Source organism: Capricornis sumatraensis, chromosome 2 (genome assembly GCF_032405125.1).
Source record: "Capricornis sumatraensis isolate serow.1 chromosome 2, serow.2, whole genome shotgun sequence".
NCBI classification, from domain to species: Eukaryota; Metazoa; Chordata; class Mammalia; order Artiodactyla; family Bovidae; genus Capricornis; species Capricornis sumatraensis.
Genome location: NC_091070.1, coordinates 89111888 through 89133645, shown reverse-complemented (window position 1 = coordinate 89133645; position 21758 = coordinate 89111888). Strand labels below are relative to the sequence as shown.

Genomic DNA, 21758 nt, shown 5'->3' with positions numbered 1-21758 from the left:
TAAAGCAGGAGGTGAGAGCAGAGAAGTTAGCATGGGGTCAGCAGAGGGGACCTTTGTTTACCATGAGAAGGAATTGAGGCTTTGGGGTAGCCAGTGAAGGGTTGAGGAGGCCAACTCTGGGCCACAGTCCTTGTGGGATCTTCCAGGCCCAACCACACAGGCAGCTGCAGGCTTTGTCCAGCAGGCCTCATAGAGGAAAGGTGCCCACTCACATCAGAGATAGGAGCCAGCTCTTTGGGGCTCCTTGAATGAGATGACTCCTGTGCCCAGTGGCTTTGGCCTGGAGCTGTTCTGTGGTTTGGGAAGGGAATGGAGCTTGTGGAGTTAGTGTCTCTCCTCCCCTTTTGCCTCTAGCACTGTCCCAGTGATGGGACCGGATGCCATGATCTTCGTTTTCTGAATGTTGAGCTTTAAGCCAACTTTTTCACTCTCCTTTTCAGTTCCTCTTCACTTTCTGCCATAAGGGTGGTGTCATCTGTATATCCGAGGTTATTGATATTTCTCCCGGCAATCTTGATTCCAGCTTGTGTTTCTTCCAGTCCAGTGTTTCTCATGATGTACTCTGCATAGAAGTTAAATAAGCAGGGTGACAATATACAGCCTTGTCGTACTCTTTTTCGTATTTGGAACCAGTCTGTTGTTCCATGTCCAGTTTCAACTGTTGCTTCCTGACCTGCATACAGATTTCTCAAGAGGCAGGTCAGGTGGTCTGGTATTCCCATCTCTCTCAGAATTGTCCACAGTTTCTTGTGATCCACACAGTCAAAGGCTTTGGCATAGTCAGTAAAGCAGAAAGAGATGTTTTTCTGGAACTCTCTTGCTTTTTCCATGATCCAGCAGATGTTGGCAATTTGATCTCTGGTTCCTCTGCCTTTTCTAAAACCAGCTTGAACATCAGGAAGTTCACGGTTCACATATTGTTGAAGCCTGGCTTGGAGAATTTTGAGCATTACTTCACTAGCGTGTGAGATGAGTGCAATTGTTCAGTAGTTTGAGCATTCTTTGGCATTGCCTTTCTTTGGGATTGGAATGAAAACGGACCTTTTGCAGTCCTGTGGCCACTGCTGAGTTTTCCAGATTTGTTGGCATATTGAGTGCAGCACTTTCACAGCATCATCTTTCAGGATTTGAAATAGCTCTACTGGAATTCCATCACCTCCACTAGCTTTGTTCGTAGTGATGCTTTCTAAGGCCCACTTGACTTCACATTCCAGGATGTCTGGCTCTACATGAGTGATCACACCATCGTGATTATCTGGGTCATGAAGATCTTTTTTGTACAGTTCTTCCGTGTATTCTTGCCACCTCTTCTTAATATCTTCTGCCTCTATTAGGTCCATACCATTTCTGTCCTTTATCGAGCCCATCTTTGCATGAAATGTTCCCTTGGTATCTCTAATTTTCTTGAAGAGATCTCTAGTCTTTCCCATTCTGTTGTTTTCCTCTATTTCTTTGCATTGATCGCTGAGGAAGGCTTTCTTACCTCTTCTTGCTATTCTTTGGAACTCTGCATTCAGATGCTTATATCTTTCTTTTTCTCCTTTGCTTTTTACTTCTCTTCTTTTCGCAGCTATTTGTAAGGCGTCCCCAGACAGCCATTTTGCTTTTTTGCATTTCTTTTCCATGGGCATGGTCTTGATCGCTGTCTCCTGTACAATGTCACAAACCTCATTCCATAGTTCATCAGGCACTCTATCAGATCTAGGCCCTTAAATCTATTTCTCACTTCCACTGTATAATCATCAGGGATTTGATTTAGGTCATACCTAAATGATCTAGCGGTTTTCCCTACTTTCTTCAATTTAAGTCTGAATTTCGCAATAAGGAGTTCGTGATCTGAGCCACAGTCAGCTCCTGGTCTTGTTTTTGCTCACTATATAGAGCTTCTCCATCTTTGGCTGTAAAGAATATAATCTATCTGATTTCGGTGTTGACCATCTGGTGATGTCCATGTGTAGAGTCTTCTCTGGGCTCCAAAATCACTGCAGATGGTGATTGCGGCCATGAAATTAAAAGATGCTTACTCCTTGGAAGAAAAGTTATGACCAACCTAGATAGCATATTCAAAAGCAGAGACATTACTTTGCTGACTAAGGTCCGTCTAGTCAAGGCTATGGTTTTTCCAGTGGTCATGTATGGATGTGAGAGTTGGACTGTGAAGAAGGCTGAGCGCTGAAGAATTGATGTGTTTGAACTGTGGTGTTGGAGAAAACTCTTGAGAGTCTCTTGGACTACCAGGAGATCCAACCAGTGCATTCTGAAGGAGATCAGCCGTGGGATTTCTCTGGAAGGAATGATGCTAAAGCTGAAAGTCCAGTACTTTGGCCACCTCATGCGAAGAGTTGACTCATTGGAAAAGACTCTGATGCTGGGAGGGATTGGGGGCAGGCGGAGAAGGGGATGACAGAGAATGAGATGGCTGGGATGGCATCACGGACTCAATGGACGTGAGTCTGAGTGAACTCTGGGAGTTGGTGATGGATGAGGAGGCCTGGCGTGCTGCAATTCATGGGGTCGCAGAGAGTCGGACACGACTGAGCGACTGAACTGAACTGAACTGTCCCAGTGAGTAAATAAAGGCTTGGTTGTGACTTACTCTTTGTCCTAATTGACCTGATTGTTCAGCAGAAGGTTGTAGGCAGTAAGAGATGTGATCAGATTAGCACTTAAGAGCTCTTTCTGGTGGGTGAGAGACAAGTCCATGGGATCCACATACATGTAGACACCATTGTGTAGCCATTGTAGAATCTAGGGAAATAAAGATAGCAAAGAGGAGGTTTCTTTTTAATGGTGAGGAGGTGAAATTTTTAAGAAATACTTATTTGTTTGGTTGTGTTGGGTCTTAGTTGCAGCCAAAGGGTCTTTGTTGTGTCCTGTGGGATCTTTTGTTGGGGTGCACAGACTTTCTAGTTGTGGAACAGAGTCTCCAGAGTGTGCAGGCTCAGTAATTGAGGCCATGAGCTTAGTTGCCCCACAGCCTATGGGACTCTTAGTTCCCCAGTCAGGGATCAAATCCGCGTCCCCTGCATTGCAAGGCAAATTCTTAACCACCAGGCCACCAGGAAAACCCTCTGCTGCTGCTGCTGCTGCTGCTAAGTCGCTTCAGTCATGTCTGACTCTGTGTGACCCCATAGACGGCAGCCCACCAGGCTCCCCTGTCCCTGGGATTCTCCAGGCAAGAACACTGGAGTGGGGTGCCATTTCCTTCTCCAGTGCAGGAAAGTGAAAAGTGAAGGTGAAGTTGCTCAGTCGTGTCTGACTCTTTGTGACCCCATGGACTGTAGCCTACCAGGCTCCTCCGTCCATGGGATTTTCCAGGCAAGAGGACTAGAGTCGGTTGCCATTGCCTTCTCAGAAAAGCCCTCTGAGAGGTGAAATTAACTGAATTTGGTAGCGATTAATTTGAATAGTCCCTGATCTCTTCTTTTCCTTCCTTCCCTCCTCACTCTACCCCAAATCTGATCTGATCACCATCTGAGATAGGCAAAGGAAGAAGGGCAAGGTTACAGGAAAAAATGAGTCTAGTTTAATAAGTCAGATGCTCATCTTATCTGAGTCTCAAGTAGGCAGTTGTAGAAATTTGCATTCCTGAGGAGTGTTGTCAACATGTAGGTCATCTAGGGAGCATTCAAGGACAGTACAAACATATAGAGGAAGAAGAAACTGGGCAGAAAAAAAGAAATATCAGGAAAGTAGAATGCCAAAGAGGCAATGTCCTCATTTTTGTTTAAAGTATAAGAAAAATGACTTGTGGAATACAGTACTTTACAAAAATTTTCAGTAATGATATTTAGAATCTTGAAGAACGGTGCTGAATAAATAGAATGCCGTATCAGAGCTGTACTTTTTTTTTCCTCCACAAGGAAAGAGAATGCCTCTTAAGCCATCATTCTACTTCTTTGTGCTAAGAGCATCAGTTTGAAATATCCAGTTCCTGGCAAGCAGTTCCTCTCTTGTACTCTTTTCAGTTGCATACCGTTCATAGAAATGAAACTGAACTTGTTGCTGAACTTTTTGCCCATTTTTCTATCACATTTTGAACTTTAATTCTTATTAATTTCAAAGTACTTTCTGTATATATAGGAGATAGAAACTGTACATTTTCCTGTTTGTCATTCATTTATCTTTTGAATTTCCCTATTTTTAAAAAAATATATTATCAGGTCAAATTTATCTTTTCTCTTTTGACTTCTGGATTTTAAGTTGTACCAAGGTCTCCCTTTTGCTTTTGTTACAAAGGAATTCACTTAAAAACTTAGCAGATTAGTTTTTAGAGCAGTTTTGGGATTACAGAAAATGAACAGACAATACAGAGAATTCTTCATTTCTTCTCTGTACTCAGTGTCCTCTGTTACCATATTACATTGGTGTGTTACCTTTGTTACAGTTGATGAATTGATATTGACACATTATTATTAACCAAAGTGCGTACTTTTTATTAGGATTCACTCTTTGTTGTGTAGTTGTGTGTATACAAATGTATAATGACATGTATCCATCATTATTTATCAAAGGATAAGTTTCACAGCCCTAAAAATCCCCTGCACTCCTCTTAGTTATCTTTCTCTGCCACTCCCCAACCTCTGATCTTTTTACTGTATAGTTTTGCCTTTTTGAGGGTCATGTAGATAGAACTGTAACCCAGAAAAAGGGCTCATGTGTCAGATTTTCACAGAAAGCCAAGCTCTGACAGTGACTGCAGCAAAGTAAGGATTTATTGCAGGCTGCTGAGCAAGTGAGTGAGAGACAAACCTCAGGTCCACTCCAATTTGGTCTCTGAGTTAGGAGCTGGGGGAGAAGAACAGAGAAACTGGGGTTATTCATTGTCTAGTGACATTTCTGTGACATTTCTTAGTTGTAGTTTCAGAAGTCAGGATACCTACAGTTTACTAACATCTGGTTGGGTGGACCATGACCCCGGAAGGGCGGGGAGTCGGGGAGGTCTGATAGCTCATCCTGCCCTGGAGAAAAAACCTGAGTCTGTACCTTAATGATAAGTTATCCATGACAGCAATTTTAGTATGTTAACAATGTTATAGAGAGCAGCAACTTTAGTCATCTGACTCTGTTGATTACTGTTCAGTTAGCACAGGGTTGAGGTCAGAGGGGGCAAGAACGGAATACAGTTTTGGATATAGAAGTTAATCATAAAGTTGTCAGGGGGACTTGATTTTAGAGGGGGCTCGGTTTCAGAATCATACAGCATGTACCCTTTTCAAATTGGCTGCTGCATATAATTAGCAGTATGTTTTAAGATTCCTGCATGTCTTTTCATGGCTTGGTAGCTCATTTCTTTTTTTATTGCTGAGTAATATTCCATTGTATGGATATATCACTGTTTATCTCTTCACCTGTTGAAGGACATCTTGCTTGCTTCCAAGTTTTGGCAGTTATCATTAAAGTTGCTATAAAGCTCATGTGTAGGTTTTCTCTATTGATGTGGTTTTTCAGCTCATTTGGGTTAAATCTTTGGGGTGTGATTTCTCAATCATATTTTAAGACTGATTCGGTTTGTAAAAACCTGCCAAACCGTCTCCAAACTGTATCATTTTGCATTACCACCTACGTTGAATGAGTTTCTGTTGCTACACATCCCCACCAACATTTGGTATTGCTAATTTTCTTCTTTCTCTTTTTAACTGTAGCTATTCTATTGGGTGTGTAGTGGTATTTCCTTTTAATTTGCAATTTCCTAAGGACATATGATATTGAGTATCTTTTAATATGCTTATTTGACATCTGTATATTTTCTTTGGTGGGGTATCTGCTCAGATCTTTTGCTCATATTGTAAATGCTTTTTTTTTCTCATTGTTGAGTTTAAGAGTTCTTTTATATGTTTTGGATACAAACCCTTTATCAGATATATATGTTTTGTAAATGTTTTCTCCCAGTCTGTGGCTTGTTCTTCATTCTCTTAATAGTGTCTTTTGTAGAGCAGAAATTTTTAATAATAGTGAAATCCAACACTACAATTTTTTTTTCATGGATCATGCTTTAGGTTGTATCTAAAAATTCATTGCCAAATCCAAGGTCACCAAGATTTTCTTCTATGTCTTACATTTAGGTCTCTTGTTATTTTTTGTGAAAGGTGTATAGTCAGTGTCTAGGTGCACTTACTGGCATGTGGATGTCCAGTTGCTTTAGCACCTTTTTTTGAAAAGTCTAGCCTTTCTCCACTAAATTGCTTTTGCTCCTTTGTCAAAGATCAGATTCTATTTATATGGGTGTATTTCTCCTCTTAATGTCTTAGTGGTTCATTTTTACATTTAAATCTTTGCTTTGTTTGGAATTTAACTTGGTGAATGGTATGAGGAATGAATTTAGCTATATAGTAATCAGGTGGTTAAATAGTTATCCCAACAGAACTGAGATTAATCTAAAAAGATGCCGTTTTTTATACTAAATGCTCATATATATTTGGGCCTACTTTGGACTTTCTGTTTCATTAATCTGTCTTGTGGTTTTTTTTTTTTTTTTTTTTTTTACTGTTACCTTAATTACTGAGGCTTTATAATATACTGCCTGAAAGATCCTGGACACGACTGAGCGACTAAGCACAGCACAACACAGCACATGCGAAAGATCCAGGTCCCTTCATATTTCTTTTTCTAGAATTACATTTTTATTCTATTTACATGTGACATTTAAAATTGGGTTGTCCAATTTCTTCTTCTCCCTGACTAAATCCTACTGGCATTAAATTTATAAGTTATTTTAGGGATACTTGGCATCTTTGAATGAATCTTCCCATCCCATAACCAGATGTCTTTCCATTTATTCAAGTTTTTTATCCTCTAGTAGTGTTTTAATTTTTTCTTTGTAGATGTTTGGACAGTAAAATTTATTACTAGGCATTTTATGTCTTCTATTCCTATTGTAAATGGGTTCTTTTCTTCCATTATCTTCTAATACACACATACGGATAAATTTGTATGTGATTAGTAATCTACAGTTATTTATACTTGAAACAGAAAAGATTAAGGTCTTAGACAATTTCTTAGTCTCAGAAAATAGAGGAAGAATTGAGTTAGTAAAATCTTAGAATAACAAGTGTAAACTAGGGTTGCTGCTGCTAAGTCGCTTCAGTCGTGTCCGACTCTGTGCGACCCCAGAGACGGCAGCCCACCAGGCTCCCCCATCCCTGGGATTCTCCAGGCAAGAATACTGGAGTGGGTTGCCATTTCCTTCTCCAATGCATGAAAGTGAAAAGTGAAAGTGAAGTCGCTCAGTCGTGTCCGACTCTTAGCGGCCCCATGGACTGCAACCTACCAGGCTCCTCCATCCATGGGATTTTCCAGGCAAGAGTACTGAAGTGGGGTGCCATTGCCTTCTCCAGTAAACTAGGGTAATCCCACAATAAATAGTTATAGAACTGCATATTTTTGAACCATGCTGCTACTGCTGCTGCTATGTCACTTCAGTCGTGCCCAACTCTGTATGACCCAATAGACAGTAGCCTACCAGGCTCCCTTGTCCCTGGGATTCTCCAGGCAAGAACACTGGAGTGGGTTGCCGTTTCCTTCTCCAGTGCACGAAAGTGAAAGGGAAGTCGCTCAGTCGGGTCCGACTCTTAGCGACCTCATGGACTGCAACCTACCAGGCTCCTCCATCCATGGGATTTTCCAGGCAAGAATACTGGAGTGGGGTGCCATTGCCTTCTCCAGTAAACTAGGGTAATCCTACAATAAATAGTTATATAACTGCATATTTTTGAACCATAATGGCCAATTAAATTGTGATTTTTTTTTTTTTTGGGTGGGACACTTAAAATATTCCTAAAACATCAGTGATTAAAAGTATGTTGACTTAATGGTCTATTAAGATTTTTCACACATTGATTTTTCAGGATATATTAATGCAATAAACCAAGTGTTTAGAGTATAACAGAATTCTGTGTGTATAAGAAAGGAAGTGAAGGGTCTACGATGTTACTGTCCTTACATATATACCTGTGGAAATGCCAAGTCTTGGAATTGGCAATCACACACAGCAATAACAGCAGTCAGAGTAATAGTACTGGATTGCTTTATCCAGTTCTCCATGGAGCTGCAAGGTGAAAGCTGTATTCTTAACATCTGTATTTACAGCAAGGTTTGGAGAAGAGCTTAAATTATGAATCTCTTAGTTTATATAGGAGCTGGCATATCTACTTTTTCCTTCTAGAGATAGAGTGCTTATCTTTTTCTCTGGAATTTAACTAAATTCTCTGGGGTGGGAGATAAAGGTTTCTGTCCCTAAATATAAGAGTGTAGCTCCAGGGAAGATAAGAAAGATTTTATTACCTTTTAATGGAAGCAGATGGCTTCAGAGAAAAGAAGACAAGATTAAGAGGAGACATTTTCCATCTTTGTGTCCTCTCAGTTTTCATATTCAGGAGAGCTGGACTGCACAGGAACATTGAGACATCTAGGAGAAATAGTCATCTAACAAAGGCATATATAATATATATTTATTGCATGTATTCATTTCAGTTCAGTTCAGTTGCTCAGTTGTGTCTAACTCTTTGAGACCCCATGGACTACAGTGTGCCAGGCTTCCCTGTCCATCACCCACTTCCGGAACTTGCTCAAACTCATACCCATTGAGTCAGTGATGCCATCTAGCCGTCTCATCCTCTGTTGTCCCCTTCTCCTCCTGCCTTCAGTCTTTCCCAGCATTAGGGTCTTTTCCACTGAGTCAGTTCTTTGTATCAGGTGGCCATAGTATTGGAGTTTCATCTTCAGCATCAGTCCTTCCAAAGAATATTCAGGACTGATTTCCTTTAGAATTGACTGGTTGGATCTCCTTGCAGTCCAAGGGACTCGCAAGAGTCTTCGGCATTACAGTTCATAAACATCAATTCTTTGGAACTCAACTTTCTTTATAGTCCATCTCTCACATCCATACATGACTACTGGAAAAACCATAGCTTTGACTAGATGGACCTTTGTTGGCAAGGTAATGTCTCTGCTTTTTAATATGCTGTCTAAGTTGGTCATAGCTTTTCTTCCAAGGAGCCAGTGTCTTTTGATTTCATGGCTGCAGTCACCATCTGCAGTGATTTTGGAGCCCAAGAAAATAAAGTCTCTCATTGTTTCCCCATCTATTTGCCATGAAGTAGTGGGACCAGATGCCATGATCTTCATTTTTTGAATGTTGAATTTTAAGCCAGCTTTTTCACTCTCTTCTTTCACTTTCATCAAGAGACTCTTCAGTTCTTGTATGCATTTAGTATAAATATTTCATAGTTTCACAAGAAACTGATGATTGATTTATGGAAACGGAATGGGAAAGCTAGGATGGGGAGAAAGAATTGGAGGTAGACTTTTCACTCTCCAACTTTTCAGATACTTTTTGAGTCCTACAAAAGTGTTAAAATGTGCAAAATAAATAAAATTTAAAATAGAGGTAAGATTATAGATTTAGAGTCTAAAAATTTTAGCTCTATTTTCTGAAATATATATAGCCAAAAAGTTTGGAAACTGTAAGGAAAATGTCACTTCCCAGCTTTAAGATGGCATTAAGAAAGGGAATATTTAGAAAAAGATAATATTTAGTCTTACTTCACTAAGTATCAATTAATCTTTATTTGTTGATTGAGGAAACCTTATGTAACACTCCTGAGGCAAGTCAGATACAGATATAGGAGACTGAGGCACTGTAATCTCAAAGGTGGGCTTCCCTGGTGGCTCAGATAGTAAAGAGTCTAAATGCTAATAAAGGCCATTTCCCCCACTAGTCATTGTTGACGTCTAGAAATCATCAAATAATCCAAAAAGGAAAGATTGTCTAGGGCTGTAAAGAAACACTTAAATCTCATTAACTCTTTATTAAGGTGTGCTAATTGATATTCTTGTGGCAATATTTGGTCAAATGGAAAGTTTCTTTCCTTTTAAGGTTAATATACTCCTGACAATAATATGAACTACAAATATTATGGGAATTATTTTCAACTATCATAATTTCTGCTAACATTTATTTTTAACACATTACTGCAGAGCCTGGGTAGCGCGGCTTTAGGTGATATTGCTATAGAGCCTCTGGGGAAAGATCCTACTGGAGGTGTCTTCCTCTAAAACTCCTGAGCTGTGCCCAGGCTGGTCCCTTCCTGATAGGTTTTGAGCTATTGTTAAATCCTTTATCTCTGTCAGATTTGTTCCTACCCAGTATTGTCATCTGGTTTCCTGTTTGATAGTGATATACTGGGAGAAGCTGTAGTAAAGTAATTACCTACCTTAGGTTTGAATTCCTCACAGCTCTTTGTTAATTTGGTAGCAACTAATACTATAAACACATCCACCTCTATCACCACAAGCATCCTATTTTGGTAGTAATGGTTGTATCCTCAGAGTGTGCCCTCTTAGACACAGTCCTTCTTCTAGAGCGTGGCATTGTGCGTGACACGTGTTATGTGTTCAGAAAATACCGGGTTGGTGGAAGAAGGAATTGGGAAGCTTCACGTTTTGGTTGTTCAAAATTTTGGAGGAACAGAAATCTTATGTTATAAGCCTATAAGATTATTTCTGATGATAAGAATTTTTCAAGTGGTAAGCTAGTAGGAGAATGTATATGCTTTGGAGAAAGATCCTACTGGAAATATCTACCTCTCAAACTCCTGAACCAGGCTGGTCCCTTTCTGATGTTTTTGAACTTTATTACTTGTTTTCTCAATTCACGTTTCACTGGCTTCAGTTTGTTTTTTTAATTGTATTATTTAGAAAATGCTTTCTGAAGTATTTGGGATATTTCATTTTATACATGGCTCTGCCTTGCATAATATACAGTCATCCCTCAGTATTTGAGGGGGACTGGTTTCAGCACCCCCTAAACCCCCTCCCTTTCTGACCCCTTCTCCCCTATACCAGCATCCTCAGATACTCAAGTCCCTTACATATTAGCATATAACCTATGCACACCTTCCTGTAAACTTTAAATCATCTCTAGATTACTTAGCCTAATACAGTGTGAATGCTGTGTAAACAGGTGTCATTATATGGCAGATTCAGGTTTTGCTTTTTAGAACTTTCTGGAATTATTTTTTTGGAATACTTTCCATTCATAGTTGGTTGAATCTGTGAATGCAGAGCCCACTGGCCAACTATAATTAATTTAGATAAAGTAACTTGTCTGTCTGTCTCCCCATGCTGTTGCCCTTTTTCCCTCCTCTCTCTTTGTCATTTTCCCCTAGGGGTTTTGGTAAGGCAAAATAGAAGGTAACAGTTCCTTTTTATTGGATTTTTTAGAATTTGAATAGTAACAGAACATAATAAAAAGTGGGTGGTGTGTTTTTTTTTTTTTTTTTTCTGAAAAAAAGGCTGAGCAACCTGCTGCTCTAAAAGCAGGGTAGAGTAGATTCCTGAGTTCCCCCCTCCTTTTTTTTCTGACACCCACTGAATTCCTGACCATATATTTTATGTGCCTAGTGGTTGTATTAGGAGAGTCTCAGGAAGAGTATGCCAAGGGAAAGGAAGGCCTTTCTAGGGCAGGAAGAGCCCCCAGGTCAGAGCAGGCTCATGGTGTTTTATCGCATCTTTGGAGCAGGAAAATCCTAAGACAGATTTTTCCTTTAACCCATTTCTCCTCCTTGGAACTGGAATAAAAGAGCACCGGCTCGTGGAATGGATCCTAGAGATCCCTAAGTGTCCCTATATTCTGGAAATTAACATTTAAAAATATATTAAAGTTAGGAAGCCATTGGGAATAACCCCAGAGATCATGAGATTATGAATGTCATTAGTTTTGGTTATTATTACCTCGTGGATCACTCGCTTGCTCAGTCACTCATTCATGTCTGACTCTTTGTGACCTGGGTTTGAAAATCTCTACCAGTGACTACTGGTATGTCTTGGAGCATGTTACTTAACCCCTGAGATTCTTTCCTTTGTGTGTCTGTATATGTGTTCCTGTGTGTGTGTGTGTGTGTGTGTGTGTGTGTGTGTATCAAGAAATTTCCCAAGAATATCACTCTGTGTGTGTGTGTGTATCAAGAAATTTCCCAAGAATATCACTCTGTGTGTGTGTGTGTGTATCAAGAAATTTCCCAAGAATATCACTCTGTGTGTGTGTGTGTGTGTGTGTATCAAGAAATTTCCCAAGAATATCACTCTGTGTGTGTGTGTGTGTATCAAGAAATTTCCCAAGAATATCACTCTGTGTGTGTGTGTGTGTGTGTGTGTGTGTGTGTATCAAGAAATTTCCCAAGAATATCACTGAGGATTTAAATGTGCTAATTCGCTTCAGTCGTGTCTGACCCTTTGTGACCCTGTGGACCATAGCCTGCCAGGCTCCTCTGGCTATGGGATTTTCCAAGCAAGAATATTAGAGTGGGTTGTCATGCCCTCCTCCAGGGGATCTTCCCCACCCAGGGACTGAACCTGCATTTCTTACATCTTCTGCATTGGCAGGTGGGTTCTTTACCATTAGTGCCACCTGAAGATTTAAATGAAAACATGTGAAAATATCTAGGAAATAGTACTGCTCAGTAAATATTTCTTTTAAAAATAAAACAAGAGCCCTGGGAATTACAGAAATTTAAGTTTCACGTTTCTTTTAAAAAGTGGAAGAAATCTGTAATGTGTAGGTAAATATTTAAGCAGTGTAACTTAGGGCAGCCATTTCAGGGTGCCCCTGAAGTTATGATATTTTTATAATAATATTGAGATATTTGCCTTTTTCACTTTCATTTTTTCATGAATGCACTTTGTAAAGACCGCATGATGTGTCTGTGGTGTCACAACAGAGTAACAAAGAAGCAAATATGAGAATCTACCTGTCTTCTATTTAGTTCAATGTTATAGAGATTTACAAAAGTGTAAAGTGATGTCACTCTTTTTATTAGACTTTTCTTTCATTTTGAAATTTTTATTTTTAATAAAAAGTGTTAAGGTGCAATGGTGTTTATTTTTATTTTTTAAAGAATTAACATTTTAAATTGCTGTTTTAATTTCTGTTTTGGCAGCTATTGATAGATGAAACCTACATAAATGCAAACCCATTGAAGAGCTCAGTAATTTTTAAGGGTATAAAGAGATTCTGAGACCAGAAAATTTGAGAATTGCTATATTAATGGAAAGTGCTATGTTTTTCAATAAGAGGAAACTGATTGGCTAATTTATTGGAATGAACCTTGGGCTTCCTTGGTAGCTCAGACAGTAAAGAATCCACCTGCAATGAGATTCAATCCCTCATCGGGAAGCTCCCCTGAAGAAGGGAGTGGCTACCCATTCCAATATTCTTGCCTGGAGAATTCCATGGACACAGGAACCTGGCAGGCTGTAGTCCATGGGGTCACAAAGAGTTGGATACGACTGAGTGACTAACATTTTTGCTTATTTAAGTATGTGGACTTGGAACAACTTTCAAAATTCGTAAAGTCTAGCTTAACAAAAATACACATACAGATAGAGATATGCATGTAGAGATTAAGTGGAATTTGTTGTTAGTTACAGAGAATTTATATAGAAGTAGAATTTTTAAAAGCAGATTCTTTTCAATGAACTAATGTGATCAGTTATTCTGATCTATACATTAAATGTACCAGGTTCTATTCTAAGTTATTATGGATATACTGACAAAATAGACAAAGTCCCTGCCTCAAGAAGGTAACGGTTTAATGAGAGAGGCAGGGATAAACAAGTAAAAAATATATATGAATAATTATAAATTGTGATAAGAACTACAAAGGATCAAATATTATGAAATTTAAGAGGAAAATGATGCAGGCCTACTTATACAGGAGAGGCTTCTCTAAGTCAATGATTTTTAAGCTGAGACAGTATATATGAGAAGGAGCAGAGGAAATAGCTTTCTGCAAAGAGAACGGTGTGTGCAAAGACCCTGAGGTGTTGCCTAAAATAGGGTAGACATGAGGAATGGTGGAACAAAATGATGTTGGAGAAGTAGGCAAGATCCAGGCCATGCAGGGCCTTATAAGCAATGGAAAGAAGGCTTTCGTTTAGACATGTGAAGGGCTCAAATGTGTCTATGGCTGAGAGGTTTGTAAGGGATTATTTGGCCAGAAGAGAATGTTAGTAAATATAGTTTATATTGAGGTTGTTGTGATAGAGGATAAGCAGTTATTTCTCATAACTGTCCCTGGTTGATGTTCTCAGTGACAGAAGAATGATTTAGAGAGTGATTTTAATTCAGTATTGAAATTCTTAGGTTCTTACTACTGAGAGTTTGTTTAGAAGATTAAATTTCTTTTTTGATTAGGTTCTTTAACTTACTCAAAATATGTATTAAATAACTAAGTGCCTATCAGATGTTTCTACCAGTAATATCTGTTTGTTTCAGTGCTCTTCTTTTTAATGAAGTAAAATATATTACCACCCTGGAAGACCTTCAGAACATAGAAAATGCTCTAAAAGGGAAAAGAAACATTGCATTCTCATATGTCAGAGCCATTGGAACACCAGGTATTCATCAACTTTTGCTTTAATCTTTGCTGTGCGTCTATGTTGAAGGACTTAACACAATGTATTTTAACTACCATCTTAATATTTTAAAATAAATTTAAAGGATCTTTTACCATTACATTTTCTTTCTTCAAGTAGGCAGCATAGTATAGTGATTGAACAAGAACTCTGGAGCCAGACACCTAGGTTAGACTCCCTGTTCCACCACCTACTTACAGTATGACCTTGGCATGCTCAGTTGCTTCAATCCTGTCCAACTCTTTGTGACCCCTTGGACTGTAGCCTGCCAGGCTCCTCTGTCCATGGAATTCTCCAGGCAAGAATATTGGAGTGGGTTGCCATTTTCTCCTTCAGGGGATCTTCCCAACCCAGGGATCAAACCCACGTCTTCCATGTCTCTTGCACTGGCAGGTGGGTTCCTTACCATTAGCACCACCTGGGAAGCCCCCAAAATACAGAATGCTTCACGAATTTGTGTGTCATCCTTGTGCAGGGACCATGCTAATCTTCTCTGTATCAGTCTAATTTTAGTATCTGAGCTGCCGAAGCAAGCACATGACCTTGGACAACTGATTTATTTAACCTGTTTCCTGGTCACTAAGATGGTGAAAATAATTGTGCCAACCTCTTAGTGTTATTGTGAGGACCAAGTGAATTTGAAAAAATAAAAAGGTTCCTGGCATATAGTAGGTGCTCTGTGTCTGCTGTTACTGTTTTTATTTCCTAACAGTGCTCATGGTACCTGATTTAGTATTCAGTAGTTTATAGTATTTGGTAAATGTTGACTGACTTAGCTTCCATTTTTATTTTGGTGTTTGCTGTTTATGGCATATTTTTCTTGACTTTTAAAAAATTTTGACATCACCTTAGCCTTAATAGGTAATTTTGTCATAAAGAAATTTGTAAATGTTTTATGAACAAATAATAATTATGCTTTCATGATTTTTATTTGTTAATGGTTATAGACAAGTTAATGTAAAATGTTGTTAAAAACATTTAAAATTGTATATGCTCTATGAAATAAAACTATTTATTGGAAAATTCTGTTTTTACAGATATAAAGCTTGATGGCTATATAGTTTAAACTTAGTGTACATGTAAAATAATACCCCACAATCAGCCTATTAATTGTTTGCTTTTCAGGGCCCCTCAGGTTAGTGTATTTTGTCCATAGTCTGTAATTAAAGTCAGTAAGAGGGATGACTATACAGGGACTCACACTGCCATAGTGGAGCCAGAAATCCATGATTTATATTTTAACAGGACCAGTCTGACTTCTGGGTCTGGAATAGAGTAGAAGGAGCAATAGTAGAGTAAGGGAGAAAATCAGGAAGTTAGCACAATAATGCAGGCAGGAGATGGTGGTGGGTGGCTTGGACCAGGGTATCAGCAGCAATGCAATGGAAATACATTCGAATTTTAGCAGTAGTTTGGATTGTAAGAGGTACTGAATTTTCTGACATATTGAATTATAGATTGAGAGAAATAGCAGAGACAAGGATGGCTCTAGGATTTTGGCCCGAGTTCCCTCCCTGAATGGTGAAATTGCTAATAACTAAGGTGGGGCAGACTAGAAATAGTTTGGAGAAGAAAGCTCTGCAATCGACTTTTGGACACCATACTTGTGAAATCCCCATTAGACAGGCAAGTAGAGATATCAACAAGGTAGTTGTAGTTGGATATTACTAGTCTGCATTTGATGGTGGAATACAGACTAGGGATATACATTTATGACATAAAGTTGTGAGACCAGAGGAGACCACGAAGGGAGTGAGGCTAGATGGAAAAGAGACTGAACTCATTAGATACTTCATCATTCACGGGTCAGTGGAGGAGGTAGAAGGAATGACGTGTGGGTAATTAAGTGAAGATAGGGTTTTAGTGAAGAGATAGTAGCAGTTGTATCAAAGGATGCTGAAAGATTGATTAGGATAAGAACTACCAGTTGGCCATTATGCTTAGCAATATGAAGTTACCCATGCCCGTGATACACATGATTTTTGTAGAGTGGTAGGGATCAGTGCCTGACTAGGGTGTAAGAGAATAGGCAGAGAGCAACTGGAGGCTGTGACTATAGAGTCTCATATAAGATTTTGCTATTAAGGGAAGGAGGATAGGAGGCAGTGGCTGGAGGAGTATGTGGGGTTGAGTGATGAATTTTTTAAGAAGCGTATTTGTATGTTGACATGAAAGATCTTGTAGAAAAAGGAAAATACATTATGGAGAAAAAGGAAGGAACAATTATTGGAACAACATCTTTGAGTAGACTAGGGTAGATGGAATCTAGTGAATGGGGGAAGGGGTGGCTCTTTGCTGGGAGCATGGAAAATTCGCCTATGGTATTAGGAGAGAAGACAGAATATTGGTGTCCATTTAGTTAAGGGGGCAGATACATACGGTGCTGGGAACTTTTTCTGTTTTACTTAATTGATTCATTTTCTTAATGAAATAGAAATAAGTGATCAGATAGTGTGAGGAAAGAAGAGATGAACTAGTTGTTTTAGAAGGCCTGAAAACAAAGAATGGCTGTTAGGCAGCAGTGATAGTTGATGCCAGTCATTAGACCGTGGGCACGGTTACGCTAGCAGGCTCTTGCTTTCTTCCCCCAGTCGTATTTGCTTTCATGGGTGTAAGTGCAGAATAGGCAGATTGTTTGATTTCACTTGGATTGTGTTTTGGCTAGACAGGCGGGTGAGTGGTTATAAAGACTGACCATGGAATTTAAGCTGGACTAGGAGGGATGAGAGGACCTGAGGTAGGTGAAGGACCGTGAAAATGGTAAGACTGTAAATGCGGGAAGGTTAAAGTTATGTACTAGACAAGTGACCCAGAGATGGAAGGCTGTGTGTATGTGTTTATTTTTGGCGGGGAGTGCTAGACATTGAAAATTTGGAGGATTTGCAGATTGGTGATTACAAGCGTGAAGTAGGACAGTGGCCATGAATGGTTAAGGTAGGGCTGAAGAGAAATCACTGGCATTTCCAGACAAGACCAAGGACTGAAAGGCTAGGATTTTGCAAGGATCATCTATGGGGATAGGAAAATCGGAGAGCGTGACAGTGTGACAGAAGCTAAATTTTTCGTGAGATGAGGGGGATTAACCCTGGCTGGGGTAGTAGATGACTCCAACAAGGCAGAGTGCTGAGTGTAATAATCTGATGAAATGTGATTCAAGTGATAGAAGGTTAGGTCAGGGAGGGGGAGATAACTACCTGGAAACGGCAGTGAGGAAAAAAAAAGGGAAAATAAGATATGGAAAGGAAGAAGTTGTCAAAGGAATGCTTTAAGAAAACTTCCCAGAACTGAGGGATTTGAGCCTCCAAATTGCAAGGGTTCACTGAATCCCAGCAGTGTTTAAATGTAGAGCCATGCCAGAGGATCTCATTTTGAATTTTCAGAATATTGGGAACACTGTTCTAAAATTTTCCAGAAAGAAAAAAGTATGCGGTATAAGGATCAAGAATCAGGGTGACTTTGGATTTGGGAGCCAGTGAAAATGGAGGAATGCTTTTAATACTCTTAGGGGGAATGACTTGAACCTCGAATTCAATATGCAGACAACTACAGTTAGTAAGAAAGTAGAATAAAGCCACTTTGAGAAGGGTAAGGTTGCAAAAAATGTTTATTCCATATATCCTCTCCCAGAAAGGAGCCAGAGAATGGGAGCAAGGGAACAAATTAGTCCAGAAGATGAGGGGAACAGGCCAAGGCCCCAACACAAGAGTGAGAATCAGAGAATCCCCAGGACAATAATGGAAGTGAGTTCCTAGGATGAAGGTTGGGGCAGGTTGAGTAGCAGAGTCCACATCTGAGCAAATCAGAAGACTCTGCAGAAATGTCTGCAAAGAGAGGGAATAGATAGTAAAACAGATACCTTTGAAGTATTGGGGGCCTTTGTTGCAGAAGAATTTAGGAATAAATTAGCAAGGAATCTAAATAAAAATTTTAAAAAAGATAGTTATAACTGTAGTGAAAAAATTCTCGAAAGGAAATTGTATTTACTGAGTCCCAACAATATGAAACCATGAACTTCCAGATGTTCAAGCTGGATTTAGAAAAGGCAGAGGAACCAGAGATCCAATTGCCAATATCTGTTGGATCATCGAAAAAGCAGGAGAATACCAGAAAAACATCTACTTCAGCTTTGTTTATTACGCCAAAGCCTTTCACTGTGTAGATCACAACAAACTGGAAAATTCTTCGAGAGATGGGAATACCAGACCACCTGACCTGCCTCCTGAGAAATCTGTATGCAGGTAAAGAAGCAACAGTTAGAACTGGACGTGGAACAACAGACTGGTTCCAAATTGGGAAAGGAGTACGTCAAGGTTGTTTATTGTCACCCTGCTTATTTAACTTATATGTAAAATGCAAAATGCCAGGCTGGATGAAGCCCAAGCTAGAATTAAGATTGCCAGGAGAAATATCAATAACCTCAGATAACACAGATGATACCACCCTTATGGCCGAAAGCGAGGAAGAACTAAAGGGCCTCTTATTGAAAGTGAAAGAGGAGAGTGAAAAAGCTGGCTTAAAACTCAACATTTGAACAATGAAGATCATGGCATCTGGTCCCACCACTTCATGGCAAATAGATGAGGAAACAGTGAAAGCCTTTATTTTTGGGGGCTCCAAAATCACTGCAGATGGTGACTGCAGCCATAAAATTAAAAGATGCTTGCTCCTTGGAAGAAAAGCTATTACCAACCTAGATAGCATATTAGAACGCAGAGACATTACTTTGCCAACAAAGGTCCATCTAGTCAAAGCTATAGTTTTTTTCCAGTAGTCATGTATGGATGTGAGTTGGACTATAAAGAAAGCTGAGTGCCAAAGAATTGATATTTTTGAACTGTGGTGTTGGAGAAGACTCTTGTGAGTCCCTTGGACTGCGAGGAGATCAAACCAGTCAATCCTAAAGGAAATCAGTCCTGAATATTCATTGAAAGGACTGACGCTGAAGCTGAAACTCTGATACTTTGGCCACTTGATGTGAAGAACTAACTCATTGGAAAAGACCCTGCTGCTGGGAAAGATTGAAAGCGGGAGGAGACGGGGACGACAGAGGATGACATGGTTCAGTGGCATCACCGACTCAATGGACATGAGTTTGAGCAAGCTCCAAGAGTTGGTGATGGACAGGGAAGCCTGGTGTACTGCAGTCCATGGAGTCACAAAGAGTCGGACACGACTGAGCAACTAAACTGAACTGAACAATATGAAAACTGACTGTTGGTCTAATAAAAACTAGGACTATATTGGGCAAATTGAGGGGATAGAATTGTGTACATTTGTGGAATGAGGTTTCAGAAAAGAGAGCTGTTTATCATCTTTCATAGTGGGAAGTCAATAGACAATACTAGCACACACTAATAATCAGGAAATAAAGAGTGTAAAAGTGTCATTTAGGGATTTGGAGGTAAATACCTAAAGAAAGAGTGAGAAAGTTGGAAGTAGTTGTCCCTTGGAAATTGGAAATGGGGTCAAGGGTAGAGGAACTGTTCATTTAAAAAATATACCTTATAGAATTGTCTCTTTTTAGATAAGAATAAGTTTGATTTTAAAAATTAGCCATAAATAGCATACAGACATATTCATACATGAAATATAACATATGAAAGTTGTGTGGCGAATTCATATTCTCTTCCCTGCTACTGGGAAAAAACTATCACAGGTTTGTCATATATCTTCAAGTATAACTCATTTTTAACTCCCTCTTAGTTCTGCTCTTACCTTGACTTGACTAGAACAGACTTTTTATAACTTCTTTAACTGCCTGCATTTTCCCAACTGGGATCCCTACAAAGGATTTTTCTTTAAACATAGTAGAGCATAAAAGGGTGTAGGAAAGTATTCAAAATAGAATCACACAAACTAACCTCTCCTCCCTCTCACCTCGCCTCTCTTTTTTAGAGCACAGAGCTGTCATGGAAGCCGCTTTTGTGTATGGGACCACATACCAATTTGTCTTAACCACGGAAATTGCCCTTCTGCAAAGTATTGGGTATGTATAAGAAACATAAGTAAACTATTTTAAGTTTCACTTATTTCACATTACTTTTTTCAGCCTTTCTGTCATACTCTCACAGCATGGACTAATCTGACAGGAATTGTAAGCAGATGTGAATATATAAATGAAACCTGAAATCCTCTTCATTACTATCATGTGAAAGTGAAAGTTTCTCAATTGTGTCCAACGCTTTGCGACCCCACGGACTATACAGTCCATGGACTTCTCCAGGCCAGAATACTGAAGTGGGTAGCCTTTCCCTTCTCCAGGGGATCTTCCCAACCCAGGGATTGAACCCAGGTCTCCCACATTGCAGGCGGTTTCTTTACCAGCTGAGCCACAAGGGCTGTACTAAAATGAGCTTAAAGATACAAAAGTGATGTTAAACTAAGGTGAACCAAGGCAATATGGATAAGCCACAGATATGATCCCTTGAGTGGTCATGTGTATTTTAGAAATATATCTACCCCAGTAATCAGATAGGGGATCAAATAACAGGTTTTATGACTAAGCTCTAGAGATTCTTTGAGGGTTCCATCCGTTACTATACCAGAAAAATCTTAAATATATTTGAGTACAATTTTGAACAGATGTTTTCTAAATGTTTAATTTTCTTGTCTAGTTTCTAGCTTATAGTGGTAGGTGGAGACCTTCTTTGGACTCTTGTTGGCTGGACAACCCAGGGATAAAGTTTTTCTTCCATTTAGTATATAGGGACACAAGAGACATAGGAACACCAGTGCATTTGAAAGACTTTTAAGTTTGGCTTCAAAATATTATTCAGGAAAATTAAGCCAAAGCAAGGCAAAAGGGTGATTGTGTGACTCTTTTAAAACCATGCAAGAGTTTTAATGAGTCCTCTTTATCGCTCAGAAAATAGTGACTATTTGTTCAACCGCACACAATTAAATCCCAGATATTTTACAGTTTGGTAAATTTGGTTGTTAGTGCATAGAAAACGGATAAAGTGAAATGATGGGGGGGGTTGTTGGGAGTGCATAGGCAAAGAATGAAGTACTTGCAAAGAAAATTTATTGCTCTGTACAATATCAACCAACATTCCTTTTTCCTTCTTATTGAACTGTCATTCTGCTAGTTCCCTCATTGAGTTAAAGAAAACTTTGATGCATGTTTACTATTTGTATAAGAATTAATATTCTTAACAATTTGAGAAACATGCTGATAGTATCATGAAGCTCTGTGATATGTAGTCACTGCATCTCAAGATACAATGAGCAGTAGTTTAGACAGCTACTTTGCTACTGCCAGTGTAGACTGCTAAATTCCCATCTTGGGATGGGGGAACCCACCTGTTCTCAGTCCCATGGTGATTCTGGGGTAGCCCCACAGT

At 39.3% G+C, this 21758-nt stretch overlaps 1 protein-coding gene and 1 non-coding gene across 2 annotated transcripts in view; one reads left to right on the top strand and one right to left on the bottom strand.

Annotated features, from left to right (window-relative positions):
- Positions 1–21758, top strand: part of TXNDC16 (thioredoxin domain containing 16) — an 86116-nt gene that overhangs the window by 10817 nt on the left and 53541 nt on the right. The window contains exons 5-6 of the mRNA XM_068966264.1: positions 14276–14397; positions 20311–20401. Coding sequence (XP_068822365.1) covers positions 14276–14397; positions 20311–20401 — 213 coding nt within the window. The remainder of the gene's footprint in view (positions 1–14275; positions 14398–20310; positions 20402–21758) is intronic.
- Positions 14846–14952, bottom strand: LOC138074663 (U6 spliceosomal RNA). The gene has a single exon (XR_011144492.1). It is a non-coding gene; the product is annotated as a U6 spliceosomal RNA (small nuclear RNA).